General features: G+C 42.0%; 1 protein-coding gene across 2 annotated transcripts in view; it reads left to right on the top strand.

Annotated features, from left to right (window-relative positions):
- Positions 1-18,005, top strand: part of KDM5B (lysine demethylase 5B) — a 73,359-nt gene that overhangs the window by 41,415 nt on the left and 13,939 nt on the right. Inside the window, exons 6-19 of one of the 2 annotated variants that reach the window (XM_057550936.1) lie at positions 15-111; positions 1,457-1,566; positions 3,048-3,206; positions 3,659-3,778; positions 5,842-6,000; positions 6,634-6,815; positions 8,086-8,248; positions 10,267-10,386; positions 11,362-11,556; positions 14,465-14,646; positions 14,761-14,885; positions 15,760-15,910; positions 16,042-16,156; positions 16,574-16,929. In XM_057550936.1, the coding sequence (XP_057406919.1) occupies positions 15-111; positions 1,457-1,566; positions 3,048-3,206; positions 3,659-3,778; positions 5,842-6,000; positions 6,634-6,815; positions 8,086-8,248; positions 10,267-10,386; positions 11,362-11,556; positions 14,465-14,646; positions 14,761-14,885; positions 15,760-15,910; positions 16,042-16,156; positions 16,574-16,929 (2,234 nt within the window). The remainder of the gene's footprint in view (positions 1-14; positions 112-1,456; positions 1,567-3,047; positions 3,207-3,658; positions 3,779-5,841; positions 6,001-6,633; positions 6,816-8,085; positions 8,249-10,266; positions 10,387-11,361; positions 11,557-14,464; positions 14,647-14,760; positions 14,886-15,759; positions 15,911-16,041; positions 16,157-16,573; positions 16,930-18,005) is intronic. The other variant, XM_057550941.1, reaches the window with a different exon arrangement.

The raw sequence follows: 18,005 nt of genomic DNA, 5'->3' as shown, positions 1-18,005 counted from the left end.
CAAATTTTTTTAAGGCCATGAATATTAAAATAGAACCAGAAGAGACAGCAGAAGCCAGAACTCATAACCTGAGACGTCGAATGGGATGTCCAGCTCCAAAGTGTGAAAATGGTAAGAAAGTTCATCCATGAATAGGAAGGAAGAGTGAATAAGTAAAAACAATCATTCATCTGGTAGTTAAGAAAATATTGGAGCAACTTTACATACTAGTCACTGGGTTGTGCCTTGAGAAATAAAATCTTATTATATTAATATCCTTGTTTTCATAATTAGATGACTGGAAGGAGAGATAAACAAATGAATATATGCATATTAGAAATGTGATTGAATTTCTCAACTGTAACTATTTGCTATTGGGTTGGCCAAAAAGTTCATTCGGTTAGTGAATATGTTGTTCAATACAGTTCTTGGTGAAAATGAAAAATGTGTCTTATTTTTACTTAAAACCAAACAAACTTTTTGGCCAACCCAATACTTTGAAATTTGGTTCAACAGCATTAATTGTAAAGAAGTGATTTGTGAGAAGCATAGGTGCCTTTGACTGAATATCTGATAGGTTTGTTTCAGGCATGGCAGGCAGGCAGGCTTTCTTAATCTGAGTTTTAATTGACAGATGCTTGCCCGGCCACTGCTTGATGTCAGTCACTGAAAGGTAGGTTTGACACTCTCTTGAGAGAAATTCTGTATAGGCAGGCACTTAGTAATGAAGAAGTAGTTATTGAAATGGGCTTTTCTTAGTGACTGGTGAGTTAGTGGAAAAGGCAGCACAATGTAATGGAAAGTAGATGGAGTTGTAAAAATACAGATCTGAATCTGAATCCTGGCTCAACCACTAACTAGTTGTATGACCTTAGAGATACTTCTTGACTTCTTTTAACGTCAGTTTTTCTTGTCTTTGAAACAGATTGGTTGCAAAGGATTATATGATTGATACAATAACAATTGATGGAAAGCATTTAGCGCAATACCTTCCGCAGAATAGCTCATTAATTGATAGCTAGTGTTTTAGAAAATTCTCAGTCTTTGAAACCAGAAAGCTAGAGAGGCTAGTAATCTTAGATCATGGAGGGATAATCTGTAACGTGGAGGGGTTGCTGTTGGTGAACGGTCAGTGTCTTATGGTCAAGATCAAGAGGAATTTGCTTTCACCAACATATGCTATGTCTTAGTCATAAGAAGAGCATATCTTCGGCTCCCATTTTGAAAGCATACAGACCTGAGTAACATCTAGTATCATATCTTGTGCTTGTATCTTGGAATTTGAATGGTGTGAGAGTTGCACGTCATCATAAAGTAGTCAGCACGGAGCTCCTGAACGTAGTAACTCTGGGTGCTGCTGCGCTGAAGCGAGCAGAGAACTGTGTCCGGGTGTGCCTCAGCAGCAGGAGGGATGAGCACGGGAGGGAGCTGACGGGAGCAGAGCAGAGGGAGTGCTGACCTGGACTGCCTCCTACAGAGAAAGACGGGAAAAGCAGCCTCAAGCAAGAACCTGCTGAGAGGAAGGAGTGTATTACAGAGAGTGAGAAGGAGAAACCCAGGAGTCGAGCGAAAAAAACCACCAGTGCTGTGAGTCGACATCTTTAAAAACTTTTACAGCCCAGTTTATACTTAGTGCCTTACCTGGGACTGCTGGTTCAGTGTCTCACAATGAAAAGACCTTTAGAGGTGGTTTGTAGTATCAGTTTATAAACAGGGAAACACGGGTGCGTCATGAAATCAGTAGTAACAGCTGGGGGCGTTGACAGCCATTTTTCGGGAGGACGTTCAGTTTAGCACTGAATAATGGTGAGCTTGATCCTATGGAGAATTGTCGATAAGTGACTAGCCCACTTCCAAGTGAGCTGAAGGTAGATCAGAAATCAAGATGATGTTTTCCAACTTGACAGCAAGGAAGGATAATGGAAGGAGTGCGCAGATAGGAGGGAGGCTAGGGCCTCGCAGGGTCAGAGGCCTGGGGAGCTGTTCACTCAGGTGGAAACAAAAAGCCAAGCTCTCTTCCTCAGCCCCCTTCTGAGCCCCTGGGAGCAGCTTGACGACAGTGCTTTTGATCTTGGAATTGGAAGTTATTCCAATTAAATGTTCTGTTCATAACTATCATCTCCCTCTGCCCCAGCACAGAAACAAACAAAGCAGTCAGAAAACTAGCAGAGCCCAGGTTTCTATTTGCTACAACAAAAAAGTCTGCTCCGGCTGCCATAATGAAGTATCACAGACCGAGTGGCTCAAACAAGCAAAGTTTATTTTCCCACGGTTCTGGAGGCTACAAGTCTGAGATCAAGGTGTTTGCAGACTTGGTTTTTTCCTGAGGCCTCTGTCCTAGGCTTGTAGACGGTCATGTCCCTGTGTCCTCATGGTTTTCCTCTGTGTGTGTCTGTGTCCTAGTCTCTTCTTACAAGGACACCAGTCATACTGGATTAGGGCCCACCCATATGACCTTTTTAACGACCTCTTTAAGACCCTGTCTCCAAATACAGTCACATTCTGAGGTATTGGGGGTTAGGACTTCAACATAGGAATTTTGGGGAAACATGATACGACCCATAGTAGGTAATGACTGTGTAGTTTTATTACTGTGTATTTGGGGGAACTTCTTAACTATGACTAATTAGAATGTAAACTGTTTCAGTTTTGTAAAAACTGTAAAAACTTTTGCCTTTTAACATGGCAGAATTGAACTTTTTCTTTTTAAGTTCTGTTTTTGGTTAGGTGGATAATTTATTGCCTAACATGTTATTCTTCTAGAAGACTATGTTTCTGTAAGCTGCTAAAAGCTGGATATTTAAGTAACAAACTTTAATTAAAACACACAATTGAGAAATCTTGGAGATTACTCTTCAGAGTTGGGAATGCATGAGATATTATGAAATATCTCATAACAGAAGGTGAAGCATTTTTATTTAAAATGTCCCTTATAGAGGGTGAAACATTTTCACTTGCAGCATGTTGGAGAGACTAGATTATGCCTCAGATCCATTTCATTCCTAGAGTTTCACAGAATCAAACAGCAGCTCATGCCCCTGTGTTCTGTGCCCATTTTCATGCTGCAGGTTGACCTGTATGTCTGCCTCTTGTGTGGCAGTGGCAACGATGAGGACCGGCTTCTCTTGTGTGATGGGTGTGATGACAGTTACCACACCTTCTGCCTGATCCCGCCGCTCCATGATGTTCCCAAGGGAGACTGGAGGTGTCCTAAGTGTTTGGCTCAGGTCAGAATTAATAGCAGAGGTGGCATTAGAAAATTTCCTTAAGAAGGTTTTTTCTTCACCTTCCGGTTTTAGATTTGGCAATTGATAATAAGGAGTCTCACGACAAAAATTGGGGTGGGCCTGAATAGGAAAGAGGTCTTGGAAGTGAGCTGCACAGCTATGCAGCAAGCTGAGAGTCAGAAAAACATTTTAATAACTACACTTTTAAAAATTTCATTTAAAAAAAGCATGCTCTTTGCAAAAATTCTTAGGCACTGAACAACTTCAAAAATAGATAATCACTGTTAATATTTCGATATATATTCAGACAAATGGAAATTACACAAATGGAATTACACTACACAAGTAATTTTAGTAAACATATATATATGATTTCTCATATATATGTGACCCATAAGTAAATATACATATAACTAAATATCTTTCCTCTTTCTTTCTTGGTGTTTTGACAGGAGTGCAGTAAGCCACAGGAAGCGTTTGGCTTTGAACAGGCAGCCAGGGACTATACCCTCCGTACTTTCGGGGAAATGGCGGATGCGTTCAAATCTGATTACTTCAACATGCCAGTCCATGTATGTACATACATAACTGCTTCGATTTAGGATTTTAATAACTTCGGGGAAAGGTATATCTGAAGATGTTTGAGTTGGCCCTTATCCCTGATAGTCAGCCATTGTCTTGCACAGTGGAACCTTTAATTTGTTCGGTAGTATTAACATTCCACAGTACTTCAAAATGCATTCTAATTTTTCATTTGATTTCTCTAAAGATAGGCTTTCTGAGATAAATCATACAGCGACAGTAACAGCATACCAATGAAAGGAAATCACCAGCAGTTCTTTCAGCTCAACAAATAAAATTCAAAGAAAACTTTGCAAAATTTATCGAATGACTCCTGTGTGCCAGTCCATGTGCTGTGCCCTGGGGGCACGTTTACCTCTTGTTCTGTTGTCATAAGGTAGCACTGTAAACTTTAGGGTTTTATATTTATTTATTTATTTGGCTTCGTCGTGTCTTAGTTGCGGTGCACGGGCTCTTTGGAGCACGGGGCTCTCTCTAGTTGTGGCATGCGGGCTTAGTTGCTCTGCGGCATGTGGGATTTTAGTTCCCCGACCAGGGATCAAACCCACGTCCCCTGCATTGGAAGGCAGATTCTTAACCACTGGACCGCTAGGGAAGTCCCTAAACGTTAGTATTTTAAATTCTCCTTTATTCCCTTAGAAGCATAAGCATGCTTCATTCAGCATTTACTATTCCATCAAATGAGTACACCAAAATGAATGGTTTCCTACCATACTTCTGGATATTTAAGCTGTTTTTTCTCACTACCAACAAAGTGCTATAGCAAACATTGTATGCATCTCCTTTTTGGGGGGGCAGGGGCTGTGTTGGGTCTTCATTGCTGCGCGTGAGCTTTCTGCAGTTGCGGTGAGCAGGCACTATTCTTTGTTACGGTGCGTGGGCTTCGCATTGTGGTGGCTTCTCTTGTTGAGGAGCACGGGCTCTAGGCTTCAGTAGTTGCGGCACGTGGGCCCTAGGGCACACGGGCTATAGTAGTTGTGACGTGAGGGCTCTAGAGCGCAGGCTCAGTAGTTGTGGCGCATGGGCTTAGTTGCTCCACAGCATGTGGGATCTTCCCAGACCAGGGATCCGGGAACCAGTCGGGATCTGGTTGTTGAGCCCACCCGTGTCCCCTGCATTGGCAAGTGGATTCTTAACCACTGCACCACCAGGGAAGTCCTGTATGCGTCTGTTTAATTGGATTATTTTCTTAATATTTATCCATTTTTTTCCCATCTAATAGCTGTGTCATTTACGGGACCATAGCAGTGTATGAGTGAACCTGCTTCGCCTAACATCACTAACATTAACTGTTAAGTTACTTAAAATGTCCCCTTATTTAACAGGCTTATAAATTCAAGTAATATTCCTTTTGAATTTTCAGTTCTTTTGACCTCTCCTACATTACATATTATGTCCCCATATGTTCGCTTAACCAGTCCTGGTGCCTCTTGTATTTGTGGTTGGCTTTTTGCACTTTGAGGGACAGGCCTCTGGCCTCATATCAGATTAGTGCAGATCCTAAGCACTCAGCCTGGCCAGCCCTTTACACTCGGGCCTGCAGCCGCAGAGTTGCTGCACCCTGCCTTTTCCTCGTGGCTGCCCACGTTACTCTCCGCCAGGTCTAGTGGAAAGAGCGAGAGGGGGGACTCAGGTGATGTGTTTGAACGCATTTCAGAGAATGAAGCATCGTTCAAATACAGCTAACTACTGTTACTAAACAGAAGTCAACCAGGTTGTATATTAGATTTCTCAAAACAGAAAAACACCTCCAGTTCTTAAATCTTAGCACTTTGCTTTCCTTGACTCCTTTTACAGTAGTGGCCAGGTTTGTTGATAGAGGAACATGAATTCTTAGTCAGCTCTTGGTTATAAAATTCCTTTTAGAAAATGATGTTCATGTCTGAGCTGTCAGGGGCCAGTTGAGGAACATTTGGGACGTTATGGACACAGTTTTTCCTCAGGTTGCTATCCTGTGATTCCTGTCACTTAGCCTGTCTAGTCACATTGGTCACGGGCAGTTTGTGAGTGTCTGCGGAGAGTCACTCTCTTTACTTCCTTGTTTTGTATACAGATGGTTCCCACAGAACTGGTTGAGAAAGAATTTTGGCGACTGGTGAGCACCATCGAAGAGGATGTTACCGTGGAATATGGAGCTGATATCGCCTCAAAGGAGTTCGGCAGTGGCTTCCCGGTCCGAGACGGGAAAGTGAAGCTCTCGCCTGAGGAGGAGGTAGGCGTGGCTGTGAGCTCGTGGACTTGCGGGGGCGCCGGGGGGACGGGTGGGGGGCGCCTTTAGAGTGAGCCCACCGTTGATCCAGAGGTCATCACGCTGGGCTAGTAGCAGCTGTGCTACAACACGTATGTCGCTTGGAACTTGAGATAGTCATGGAAATTGGTTGGTTGGCTTGAAGTAATTTATGATACTTTAGAAAATCCTTAATTACCAGATTTTTAATGATTTCAAGAATAGTAGGGAAAAAAAAAGAAGAATAGTAGAAAGAACCCATAGAAGAATTCTAGTCCCAACTAGATGATATGGGAGAATCACTTACCTCCCTTTGACTTCAGATTCTGTAACTTTGGTTTCTTGTTCTGAAGAAAATCTGAGGGATTGGAACCAGATACACATAATATAGACACACACACACACAAGTCCATTTATATAAAGCGCAGAGCTGGGCAGAAATAATCTATGGGCATCCAGGAGGTAAGCATAGTGGCTCCCCACCCCCCCCAAATTCTTTTTATTTTGAAGGAGACTTTTCAGCCAGCTTTTTGAAACCAGCAGAGTTCCAAAATGCTGGCATGATAGAGAATTTAAGTATAAAGTATAAACCTTTATACTTTATCCCCTTATTTTTAGGAATATCTTGACAGTGGCTGGAATTTGAACAACATGCCAGTGATGGAGCAGTCTGTCCTCGCTCACATCACCGCTGACATATGCGGCATGAAGCTTCCTTGGTTGTACGTGGGAATGTGCTTTTCTTCCTTCTGTTGGCATATTGAAGACCACTGGAGCTATTCCATTAACTACCTGCACTGGTAAGGGGTTCCAGAGCCCCTACAGATGGTATGCACGCTGAGTTGGAAAACTTACCCGCCTCTTAGTTGTGACACATCTCTTAACTGAGTCTGAAGAGTGATGAGGTTTTTTTTCCTTAAGTTTTTTTTTTTTTTTTTTTAAACTACTATTGGACAGGCATCCTAACAATTTAAGACAAAGGTTCTTAAGAATCCGTAGGAAATCCATGAAGCCCTGCACTTGCACATGAGTTTTCAAGTATAACAGGCTTCTGGGGAGAAGATAGACAGCTTTTCTCTAATTGTCAGAGAAGTCTTTACTCGTAGAAAGGTTAGAAAGCACCGAGTTGCTTTTACTGTGGAAACCCCTTCCCGTTCTGTGGGCCCGGCGGCCCAGATAGCCCTTTGGGCAAGGAGAGGGGTGTGGGTCGTGTGGGTCCTCCAGGACCTTGGGACTGACCGCTCCTTACGGCCTGCCGAGTTCTGGCATCACTCTGCATGGTAGGTAGAGTGCGCCCCATCTGCGTGTGTCTGTGTGTGTGTGTGTGTGTGTGTGTGGTGGGCTGGGGCGGATATTTGGGCTTTTTAACTTTTATTTCACATCTGTTTCCCTCCCCTCCCCTCCATTTCCCTTGCTTTCTGAGTACAAAAATATTTGAAGATCTGTAACTCACTTAAATTCCCACACAAGGAATTTGAGGATGTACCACAAGAAAGAGGGAGTTGGCCTTTTACGTGCAGAGTGTCAGTCCTGCTTCCCCAGGCAATTGCTCCCAGCTGTGAAATGATGTTTACCATATCTCACAGGGATGTTACAGATTAATTGGTTGACAGTTAAACGTGCTTTGAAGAAGAGCTCTTTAGAAATGCTAATCGCCTTACTTAGAGTTTGGTTTAACTCGCTGTCAGGGCGGAGAGTTGCCATCCCTTGCTAGTTGCTGTAGGAAATTGTGGTGACCACATACCCTGTAGCTAACATAATACCTTATATTCTTAGAAATGCTAGATATTTACATTTTCTGAAGGGTCAGGTAAAATGGGAGGGAAGAGAGGGACCTCAGATGGGAAGTCTCATGTTTAAACTTTATCCTTGAAGAGGGAAAATGCATTACATATGTTCAGATCATATTTCTGGTGATATTTCTTCAGTTTGAACATTGCCTTACAAAACAGGATCTAAAAAATAGGAACTGGTTAACCATCTTGTTTGCATTGGTGTTGTATGAGTTGAAGAAGCTACTGAAATTTCATGTAAATTTTGAGATTGATCTGCTTTTACAATCTGTTTTAGGGGTGAGCCAAAGACCTGGTATGGAGTCCCAGGGTACGCCGCCGAGCAGCTGGAGACTGTGATGAAAAGGCTGGCCCCGGAGCTCTTCATCTCCCAGCCCGACCTCCTCCACCAGCTCGTCACCATCATGAATCCCAATACCCTGATGACTCACGAAGTGCCTGTATGTTTTGAGTCAATCCTCCTGCCACCCAGGCTTAACTCCCCACTTCTCTTTTTCCCTGCTGCTCACGTTTTTATGAAGCTGATTTGGTTGTATAGAAACAGCTGTTTGGTGTAATTTAGTACAATATTGCATTAAGCCAGTGGGACTGGATCCTCAGACACCATAAAAAGCTGATTTGTTGCAGCTGATGACTAGATTGCTGAGCAGCCTTACTTTGCAATAGTAACTGTGCGGCTGTCTCTTCCTTTCCTTTCTGGTGTTCAGTTCAGAGTACATTCACAGGTTGTACACCATCACCATTCCTGCTTTCTAAACTATAACTTTTGTTTATAACTTCAGTCCTTCAGCATAGCAAAACAACAACTGTAAAAAAATAAGTGTTGTTAGTATAAATTAGTTTACTCTGAAAATGGCTAGGTTCTGTTATTGATATAATTAGATCTAAACTCTTGTGTCAGAATCCTTCATACTCCATCCCTACTTTAGAAAATAACTCATTGAATTTACATGGTGACAGGCTTGGTGGATCTTACATTCTCCCCGCTGCCCCTAATTAAGCTTAAGAGAAAATTTATTTCAGTGTCTTGAGCATGGATTTCAGGGTTCCCACTCTAGACTGAAAGATGCTATTGGTACTTCTTCCTCTGAGGTTTTTCTACGAAGTGGCACTTATTTTTGCTTAGTGGCTTCCTTTCAGAGGAAACTCTGAAGGCATTTTGGGAGGCCAGATTGAGATGTATGAAGTTGAAGAATCCATCTTATTTAGCTCAACCAAATGTAAATGATACATTTACAATGTTAAGAGGAATTCTTGATCTTGTGACCTTCATTTTATGCCTATGGGTTCATAGGCCAGTAAATGGGGGCAGATGGAAAGAAATTTTCTTTGAGGGATCATAAAATATTCATGGGCCAAAGCTTAGAAAATAAGGACCAATAGTCATCAAAATACCACCATCTCCTTGTTGTTGGCATTTTCCATCTTGACCCCCCTACCCCCGCCCCATGTTGATCGGTCTTTCTGATTTGTTATGAGTCGCTGGCTTTAGAAGAGACCTCTCGCCCTGTTCTTTAATAGTTGAGCAAACCACGTGGGGCTAGACTCTGCACCTAGAGAGGTAGGTGAATGAACTCGTGCATTCGGGGACTCACAGTGTAAGGGAAAGACAGCATTTACACAGATCATGGAAGAGTGGTGTGGTTTGACAGTGGTGTTGACTCGGGGGCTGAGCCATTAACTCTGAAAGGGCTGGAAAGGGCTCCACCGTGGGGCTCTGAAGGGGAGTACGTGTGGCAGAGAGTTGAGGAGGAGGAGGCCGTCCTGGTGGAGGGCTGTGCTCCTGCGGTGGTTGCCGGCTGCAGACTTGGCCTGTCAGAGCCCGGAAGGGCGTGTTCCAGCAGAGGGCTGGGCCTCAGCCCGAGTTGCATGTCCTTGTGGCCTGGGTGCTGCTTGAGAATTGGAATTTCCAACAAGTTCCCAGTTGCTGTTGCTGCTTTTGGTCTGGGAACTACATTTTGGAGAACTGCTGGTGGAGAGAGATGTATTGAAAAGACATCTAATACTATTACTATTATGTAGTAGTTCGTTCAGTCTGAGGATTTTGTGCCTAGAGCAATATAGGTGTTTTTGGGTAGAGGGAAAAGGGGAATTGTTGGTGGGAGGTAAGTTTGAGGCCCAAATCAAGAAGATCTCTGTGTGGAATGAGATCCTTGAAATAGAGTGGAATTTCTTCAGTTGGTGGTAGGAGATCCTATTTCGGTATGATAATATTTGGAAAGATGTGTCCTGATCCTGGATGTAGCCAGATTTTTGTGGTGTAAGCTGTTTTCTCTTGAGATACTTATCAACCTGGCAGTCTGGGGAACTACTCCATCTTGTGGCAGTAATGAATATCTTTAGGTAATATTCAGCCATACTTTTTTCCCTACCCTTTCTGGAGAATCATCTGATAGTCTATGTCTAGATTGTCTTTCGTGAGGATGTCACTGAAAATCTCCAATTTCTGTCTCCTTAGGTTTACCGAACTAATCAGTGTGCTGGGGAGTTTGTGATCACATTTCCAAGAGCCTACCACAGCGGTTTCAATCAAGGTTTTAATTTCGCTGAGGCTGTTAACTTCTGCACTGTCGATTGGGTGTGTAATTATGACCTAGCAAGCCTTTTCACATTTACCGTTTTTCCTGCAGAAATGGTATAGAATGCTTAGAAGCTGTCATGTGTCCAGTTGCTTAAACCAGTTGCTGCTGAAATGGCAGGTCAGCCAGCTGTGTACCTTCCCGGCAGGAGAGGCCCTGGCCCTGCAGTGTCAGCCGAGACCTGGTGAAGAGTCTGCTGAGTGACGTTTTGGCTGAAGCTTAGTATCTCATTGCAAACTGATAACAAACAGTTCCAGTCTTAAGACTGTACTTTACGCAGCACTGGCTTAAATTATCCAAACACAGTAATTTTAAATGACATTTGATTTCAGGTAGTTGTAAAGTGGAGTTTTTATATTAGTATTAATACTTATCATTTGCCTAAAAAGAGCTACCTAGTTTAAGTGGGTGTGGTGTTAAATCTAATAAATTACGACCTTCAGTGCTTTTTTTTTTTTTTTAACACTGGGTTGGCCAAAAAGTTCCTTCAGGTTTTTCTGTAACATGTCATGGAAAAACCCAAGTGAACTTTTTGGCCAACCCAAAATAGTTGGCCCAATAAAATAGTACCCAGTAGTAATACCTACATCTATAATTATTTTCTGTTCTATAGTTTTTAGAGCATTATCGTTCCCTGAAGTAGATTAACCACACCAGTTCCACACAGTTGTTTCAGGAAATGTGTAAATTCTTATTTCCAATTAGATTCTACATTGTTGTAGACATTACTGCATTATTACTACGTTGGGTTTTTAAACCAGTTTTTAATTAATGTACCTGATTTGCCAGATCCTTGAGATGCAAAGATTTTAAAAGGTCCAAGGCTTGTTAGAGTCTAGTTTTAGGATTGATATATGATATCAGTATATGACCCAAGATGTGATATTTGGTCATTGATAATAAAGGTCAGGAGTCTTTTGGAAACAGGAAGGAGAGAGAGGAACGTCACGTGTCCTCCCTGTCTTTTGGCGCAGCTGCCCTTAGGCCGACAGTGTGTGGAGCATTACCGCCTGCTGCACCGCTACTGCGTATTTTCCCACGACGAGATGATTTGCAAGATGGCCTCCAAGGCGGACGTACTAGACGTTGTAGTGGCATCAACTGTTCAGAAAGACATGGCCATTATGATTGAGGACGAGAAGGCTCTAAGGGAAACTGTTCGTAAATTGGTAAGGTTTCTGGAACCCCAACTGCATGTCATTGGGTGTTACTTAGTAAAGTTCTTATGCACTTTGATAGCATTTTTTTTTTTTGATAGCATTTTAAGGAAACTTTTCCTTAGTCTAATTTCCTTTAAGACCATTCTAATAGATGTATATTGACGTCTCATTGTGCTTTTACTTTTCATTTCTCTAATGGCTAATGATACATTGAACATCTTATCATGTATTTATTTGCTACCTGCATATGTATCTCTTTGGTGAAGTGTCTTCTCACATGTCTTGCTCTACCCCTTTTTCATTGGATTGTTGGGAGACTTCTCTTTATTCTAGACACCAGTCCTTTATCAGATAAGTGTTCTGCAAGTATTTTCTTCCAGCTAGTGGCTTGTCTTTTCATTCTCTTAGCAGTGTCTTTCAAAGAGCAGAAGTTTTTCATTTTGATGAAGTTCAGTTTATCAGTTTTTTCTTTTATGGATCTTTTTTGGTGTGTCCTTCCTAAGAAATCTTTGCCTAACCAAAGTCACAAAGGTTTTCTCATGTGTAGTCATCTAGATTTTCTAGTTTTAGGTTTTACATTTAAGTCTTTAATCCTCTTAAGTAATTTTTGTTTATGGCAAGGTGTGGGTTGAGATCATTGTTTTTGCATATGGCTAACTAACTGTTCCAGCACCATTTCTTGAAAAGACTCCTTTTTCCTTTGAATTACCCTGGCACCTTTGTTGAAAATTAATTCACACATGTGTGGAGCTACTTCTGGACTCTGTTCTAGTCTGTTAGTCTATGCATTTATCCTCTTGCTAATACCATATGGTCTTGATTACTGTAACTTTCTAATAAGTCTTGAAATGAGGTAGTGTGAGTCCTCCAACTTTGTTCCTTTTAAAAATTTTTTTGCCTATTTTAGTTCCTTTGCTGTTCCTAATAAAGTTTAGAATCAGCTTACTGATTTCTACCAAAAAGCCTGTTGGCATTTTGATTGGAACTGCATTAAACCTATGGATAGTTTGGGGGAGAATTGACATCTTAACAATACTGAGTCTTCCAATCCATGAACATAGTCTATCCCCTCATTTATTTAGGTGTTCTTGATTTCTTTCAGTATTTTGTAGACTGCAGCACACAGATTTTACACATATTTTCTTGGGTTTATAATTAGGTATTTCTTTTTTTTTGGTACTATTATGAATGGTACTTCAAAATTTTTTTCGATTTCCAATTGTTTATTGCTAGTATTTAAAAATACAGTTGACTTTCCAAAATTGATTCTGTATCCTACCTCTTTGCTAAACCCAGTAGTTCTAGTAGTTTTTTGTAGATTCTTTTGGGACAGTCATATCCACAAATAGTCACATTGATTTTTTTTTTTTTTTTTCTTTTATGTGCCTCTTTAGAATGTTGGCTCCCTGGAGCTCACCTTGAACCAACAGCAGTTTACTCACCTTCCCCTGATATTGTAGAATTGGGAAAACAATGCCCAGAGGGTTTAAGCATCTTACGAAGGTCTTTGGAACTTTGAGCACACATAATTTTTTTCCAGATGTAGAAATTTACAAATTAAAATTGGGTGAACTAATATGATTCATTCTCAACCAAAATCCATGGAGTTGATCCTTAATCTTACTTTAAACAAAATTTTAGCCATCTCCATCACAAAGTCCTTTTTAACGATTAATTCCAGATTAAAACCAAAATTCTTTTGTTAGATTTTCCGTACTTTCCTGATTAGCAGGAAGTGAAATGGTCAAAAGGTTGAAATACAGAATAAGAGAGTAAAACAAAGGAGCCTTGATGGTTTATAAACTGACTTAATCAGACTCTGGCATTCTCAAGGTTAGATTGGATCCAGTTCCGGATAAGGAGAGAAAGTGGTACAAGTTTGATTTTTCCATAACAAAAGGTATATCCTAGAAGGGCTAGATGTCAGGTGGTACAAACTACAGTAGAAACTTCCTGGTTCAGGACCTCATTTACCTTGACAGTATCAATTGGGAAATGCCTTGTTACGATTACAGTCTCTGTTGTACAGATTGTCGAACCTTTTCCAAGAACTTTCCATATAAGAGGCTAATAGACCACTCAGCATCTTCACATTGACAGTTCCTGTACGACAGTCTTTTTCACCTGCCCCATCTTCTTTCCTTTCATTTATATTTGTTATTTTTGTGGATTCTCCAGCAACATTACTCTGAAGCCCTGTATAGCATTTCCTCTGTAGTAGAAAGTATATGCATTTCTTTTGCTCTTATCTAGACCCAAAATATGGACAAGGCCAATTTGGAGTAGAATAAACAGCTAATCTCTGTAGTTTTGTGGACCTGTTAATAACTGTTCTCATACTCAGATCAAAATGGCCAAACATAAGGACCTACCGTGTCCAGAAGAGGTTCTCCCTAGATGGGTGAAATAGATTAACTTGCCCACATTTGCTAGGTCCACACACATTTTTAAAAGTTTACTTATTTATTTTTGGCTGTGTTGAGTCTTCGTTGCTGTGCGCGGGCTTTTCTCTAGTTGCAGCGAGCGGGGGCTACTCTTCGTTGTGGTGCGTGTACTTCTCATTGCGGTGGCTTCTCTTGTTGCGGAGCACGGGCTCTAGGCACACGGGCTTTAGTAGTTGTGGCTCGCAGGCTCAGTAGTTGTGGCTCCCGGACTTAGTTGCTCCACGACATGTGGGATCTTCCCGGACCAGGGACAAACCCGTGTCCCCCTGCATTGGCAGGTGGATTCTTAAGCACTGCGCCACACGGGAATTCCCCCACACATTTTTAATCACGCACTCTCTACTCTCTACTTTGGTTAGGCTCTTTTTTTTTTTTTTTTTTTTTAATTTAAACTCAACTATTACGTGTTTGTCTTGGGGGCTGATGGATTGTATTATCCTTTGGAGATCTCTAAAGTACACACTTTATTCTAGGGAGTAATTGATTCAGAAAGAATGGATTTTGAGCTGTTGCCAGATGATGAGCGTCAGTGTGTAAAATGCAAAACCACATGCTTCATGTCTGCCATCTCCTGTTCTTGTAAACCTGGCCTGCTTGTTTGCCTGCATCATGTAAAGGAATTATGTTCCTGTCCTCCTTATAAATATAAACTGCGGTGAGTAGGAAGAATGATTTTTTTCTATGGAAAACACTTAAGTCCTTAGTATAAAACATCTGATTTCCTCCAAACCCACATATCTCAGAGCTAAGCCTGCTATTCTGTTTCCAGGTATAGATACACTCTGGATGATCTCTACCCCATGATGAATGCACTGAAGCTTCGAGCAGAATCTTACAATGAATGGGCCTTGAATGTGAACGAAGCTTTGGAGGCGAAGATTAATAAGAAGAAAAGTACGTGGTATATAGAAAGTGTGACTTGGTGATTGGCAAATTGGGACGGATTGTAACATAGCCAACTTAAAGTTATCAGCAAATGGATTACTTGAAGCAGCCTGACTTAGCCCATCTGTCCAGCCAGATTTGGAGCTTTAGCAGAGGTTTTAAAGCCAAGAGTGAATGAGGCAGATGTCCTTACATCAAAGTGAAGTCTTGATATATGAGTTGTACAGGATCATGTATTTAACAAACATCATATTGTTACAAAATAACGTTTACACCTCTTTGTCTCAGAAATAAAAGTATTTCACATTTATATGCACCTTTAGAAAAGGTTTTTGTTTGTTTTGCTTGTTTTTGAACTAGATCTCAGGACAAAGACAGCATATCGTTAAATTAAGAGTCTGTGAAATGCTGGTTTATTACTTCTTCGTTCTAGTCAAGGTCTCTGTCTCTTGTTATTACATTTGAAAGTCACTGCTTCCCTTCGCATCTTTTCTTTGAAAGTGTTTTCATTTGCTTTCCTTTCTGTAGCTCAGCAGGTGGCTCTGCCCTCTCCTGTTCAGGGCAGGCGCAGGTCACTGTCTCTGAGCCCACTAGTCCCCTGCCAGGTGCAGAGTAAAATGCAGGAGGAAGAACTGCATTTGCTCTGTTTTGACAAGGCAGGGGTTCTTTGTTTCTTAAACATTTCCACATTGAAGGGCAGCTCTAGGCATTTTTTAAAGCATTCCACTCTCAGGCAAAAAAAAAGAACAAATTTATTAAAGAGGTAAAACATTGCAAATATCTATAGGTAAGAACTGATCAAGTCGAACCTCCCCCTCTGTATTTCATACCAGTATTTCATACATAATGATCACAGAAGAGGTGATCTTTTCTTTATTCCTAGGCCTTGTCAGCTTTAAGGCTTTGATTGAGGAATCTGAGATGAAGAAATTCCCGGACAACGATCTTTTACGTCACCTCCGCTTAGTGACACAGGACGCGGAGAAATGTGCCTCTGTCGCCCAGCAGCTGCTTAACGGCAAGAGGCAGACGAGGTGGGCACTGTGCACGCCCTGGCTTGGGCTCTTCGGCAGCCTGCTGTGTCTGGTTTTCCCCATGACGTTGGAGTCTGGGGCTGGTGGGGTACCTGCTCTCATGCAGTCTCCTTGGGCCTTTGTCTGTCTAGGTATCGATCTGGTGGAGGGAAATCCCACAATCAGTTGACAGTGAATGAGCTCCGACAGTTCGTGAGCCAGCTGCATGCCCTGCCCTGTGTCCTCAGTCAGACGCCACTGCTGAAGGTACCTGGATGGGGAGGTGGGAGTGCCCACCTTCCTGTATTTTGTATACAAGCCCAGTTCACATGATCAAGTTGTCTTCCCGTGTGGTTAATTTGTACATTTATTTGCAAATGCTTTTAGTAACCTGTTGAGTGGTACATGCATACAAAGAGATTGTAACAGGCCTGCAGAGGAGAGAGAAGGTTGGAAATTTTTACCTTTCACAGTGACCACCAGCTACTACAGTTGGTATAAGTCTCTCTTAGAGTCACTTGTGTAACTGTCAGTTGGCTTATGTATTACCTTGTTTACCCGTATTGTTGCTAGAATCAAGTGAAATGGCAGAGGGTCATGTTGAATATGCATTGAAGATTCTGAGTTTTCAAGAAGCCAGTTACTGAAAATATTGTTTTGATGCAACAACCTGTGTTTTTTAAGGATCTCTTGAATCGTGTAGAAGACTTCCAACAGCATAGCCAGAAATTGCTCTCTGAGGAGATGCCCAGTGCCGCTGAGCTGCAAGACTTGCTAGACGTCAGCTTTGAATTTGATGTCGAGCTTCCCCAGCTTGCTGAGATGCGTGTCCGGCTGGAGCAGGCCCATTGGCTGGAGGAGGTGCGGCAGGCTTGCCTGGACCCCAGCTCCCTCACCTTAGATGACATGAGACGTCTCATAGACCTGGGGGTGGGTCTGGCCCCGTATTCAGCTGTGGAGAAGGCTATGGCACGGCTTCAGGAACTACTCACGGTATCAGAGCACTGGGACGACAAAGCCAGGAGTCTCCTCAAGGCCAGGTAAGCAAGCACACCCATGCCTCTGCCCGGGGAAGGCTGGCACTGCGTCCATCCGGGAGCACAGAGCATGGGGAGTAGGGCGGGACGCGGGCACAGTAGCTGAGCTGTGCGTGCGGAAATAGCTGAGATGTTCGGAGCTGCTTTGGAGCTTGGGCAAAAGAATATTAATTTCTTTCCTTGCTTAACCGATTGTGAAATGAATGGTTCAAATGGAAATACCTTTTCTAGAGTTGGTTTAATGAAATTTCCCTGGACCTCGAGGATAACATCTTTGAGAGAAGGAAACACTTCCAAATAAGTGGAACTGTTTAAACCCACAGTTAATGAAAAAGATCCCAAGGAGTCTTAAAGAGAAACATCTGAGAGTCAGGGTGCACTGTCTTTAAGATGAAGATGGTGCTGTAATTCTCCACATTAGTGCTGTTGCTTTGTGACCTTATCTATACTCGAGAGATGGGTTGGACTCAAGCTAACCATCCGAGGGGAGAAGATGATTCCTCCCTAATCTTGCTTTCTGTCTGACAGATCTTTACTGTTCCAATTGACAACATCAAGTACAAGAAATACCTAGGTTCCAGACATTATTTTGTAATCCTGAAATAGTGGTCACTGAGCAGACAGTACAAAAGTTTTGGGTTCTGTGCTTTTGGTATGTTGATATCCTGGAGATTTTTAATTTTCTTAGTGAAGCTGTATGAGTCTTGATAGCGTATCTAGTTTAACATAGCGTCAATTATCCCTAAGTTATCTTTTGCAAATGCGAGTTTATGGTTATTCCGATGTCAAATCAGAAATAAGTCGAACTTAAATGCTTCACTGAGTTATTTGCGTTAAGTCTTATGCAACCATTTGAAAATAGGTAGTTTGATATCTAGTAGTTATTTGCCATTTGAAAAGAGTTATTTGCTATTCTGAATTTCCTTTGAAGTGATTTTTTTGTGGCAAGTGGGGGCTGTTCTTCGTTGCGGTACGCGGGCTTCTCATTGCAGTGGCTTCTCTTGTTGGAAAGCATGGGCTCTAGGCGCATGGGCTTCAGTAGCTGTGGCGTGCAGGCTCAGTAGTTGTGGCTTGTGGGC

Source organism: Balaenoptera acutorostrata, chromosome 1 (genome assembly GCF_949987535.1).
Source record: "Balaenoptera acutorostrata chromosome 1, mBalAcu1.1, whole genome shotgun sequence".
NCBI lineage: Eukaryota > Metazoa > Chordata > Mammalia > Artiodactyla > Balaenopteridae > Balaenoptera > Balaenoptera acutorostrata.
Note: the sequence above shows the minus strand (reverse complement) of the source record. Positions and strands in the feature narration are given on the sequence as shown.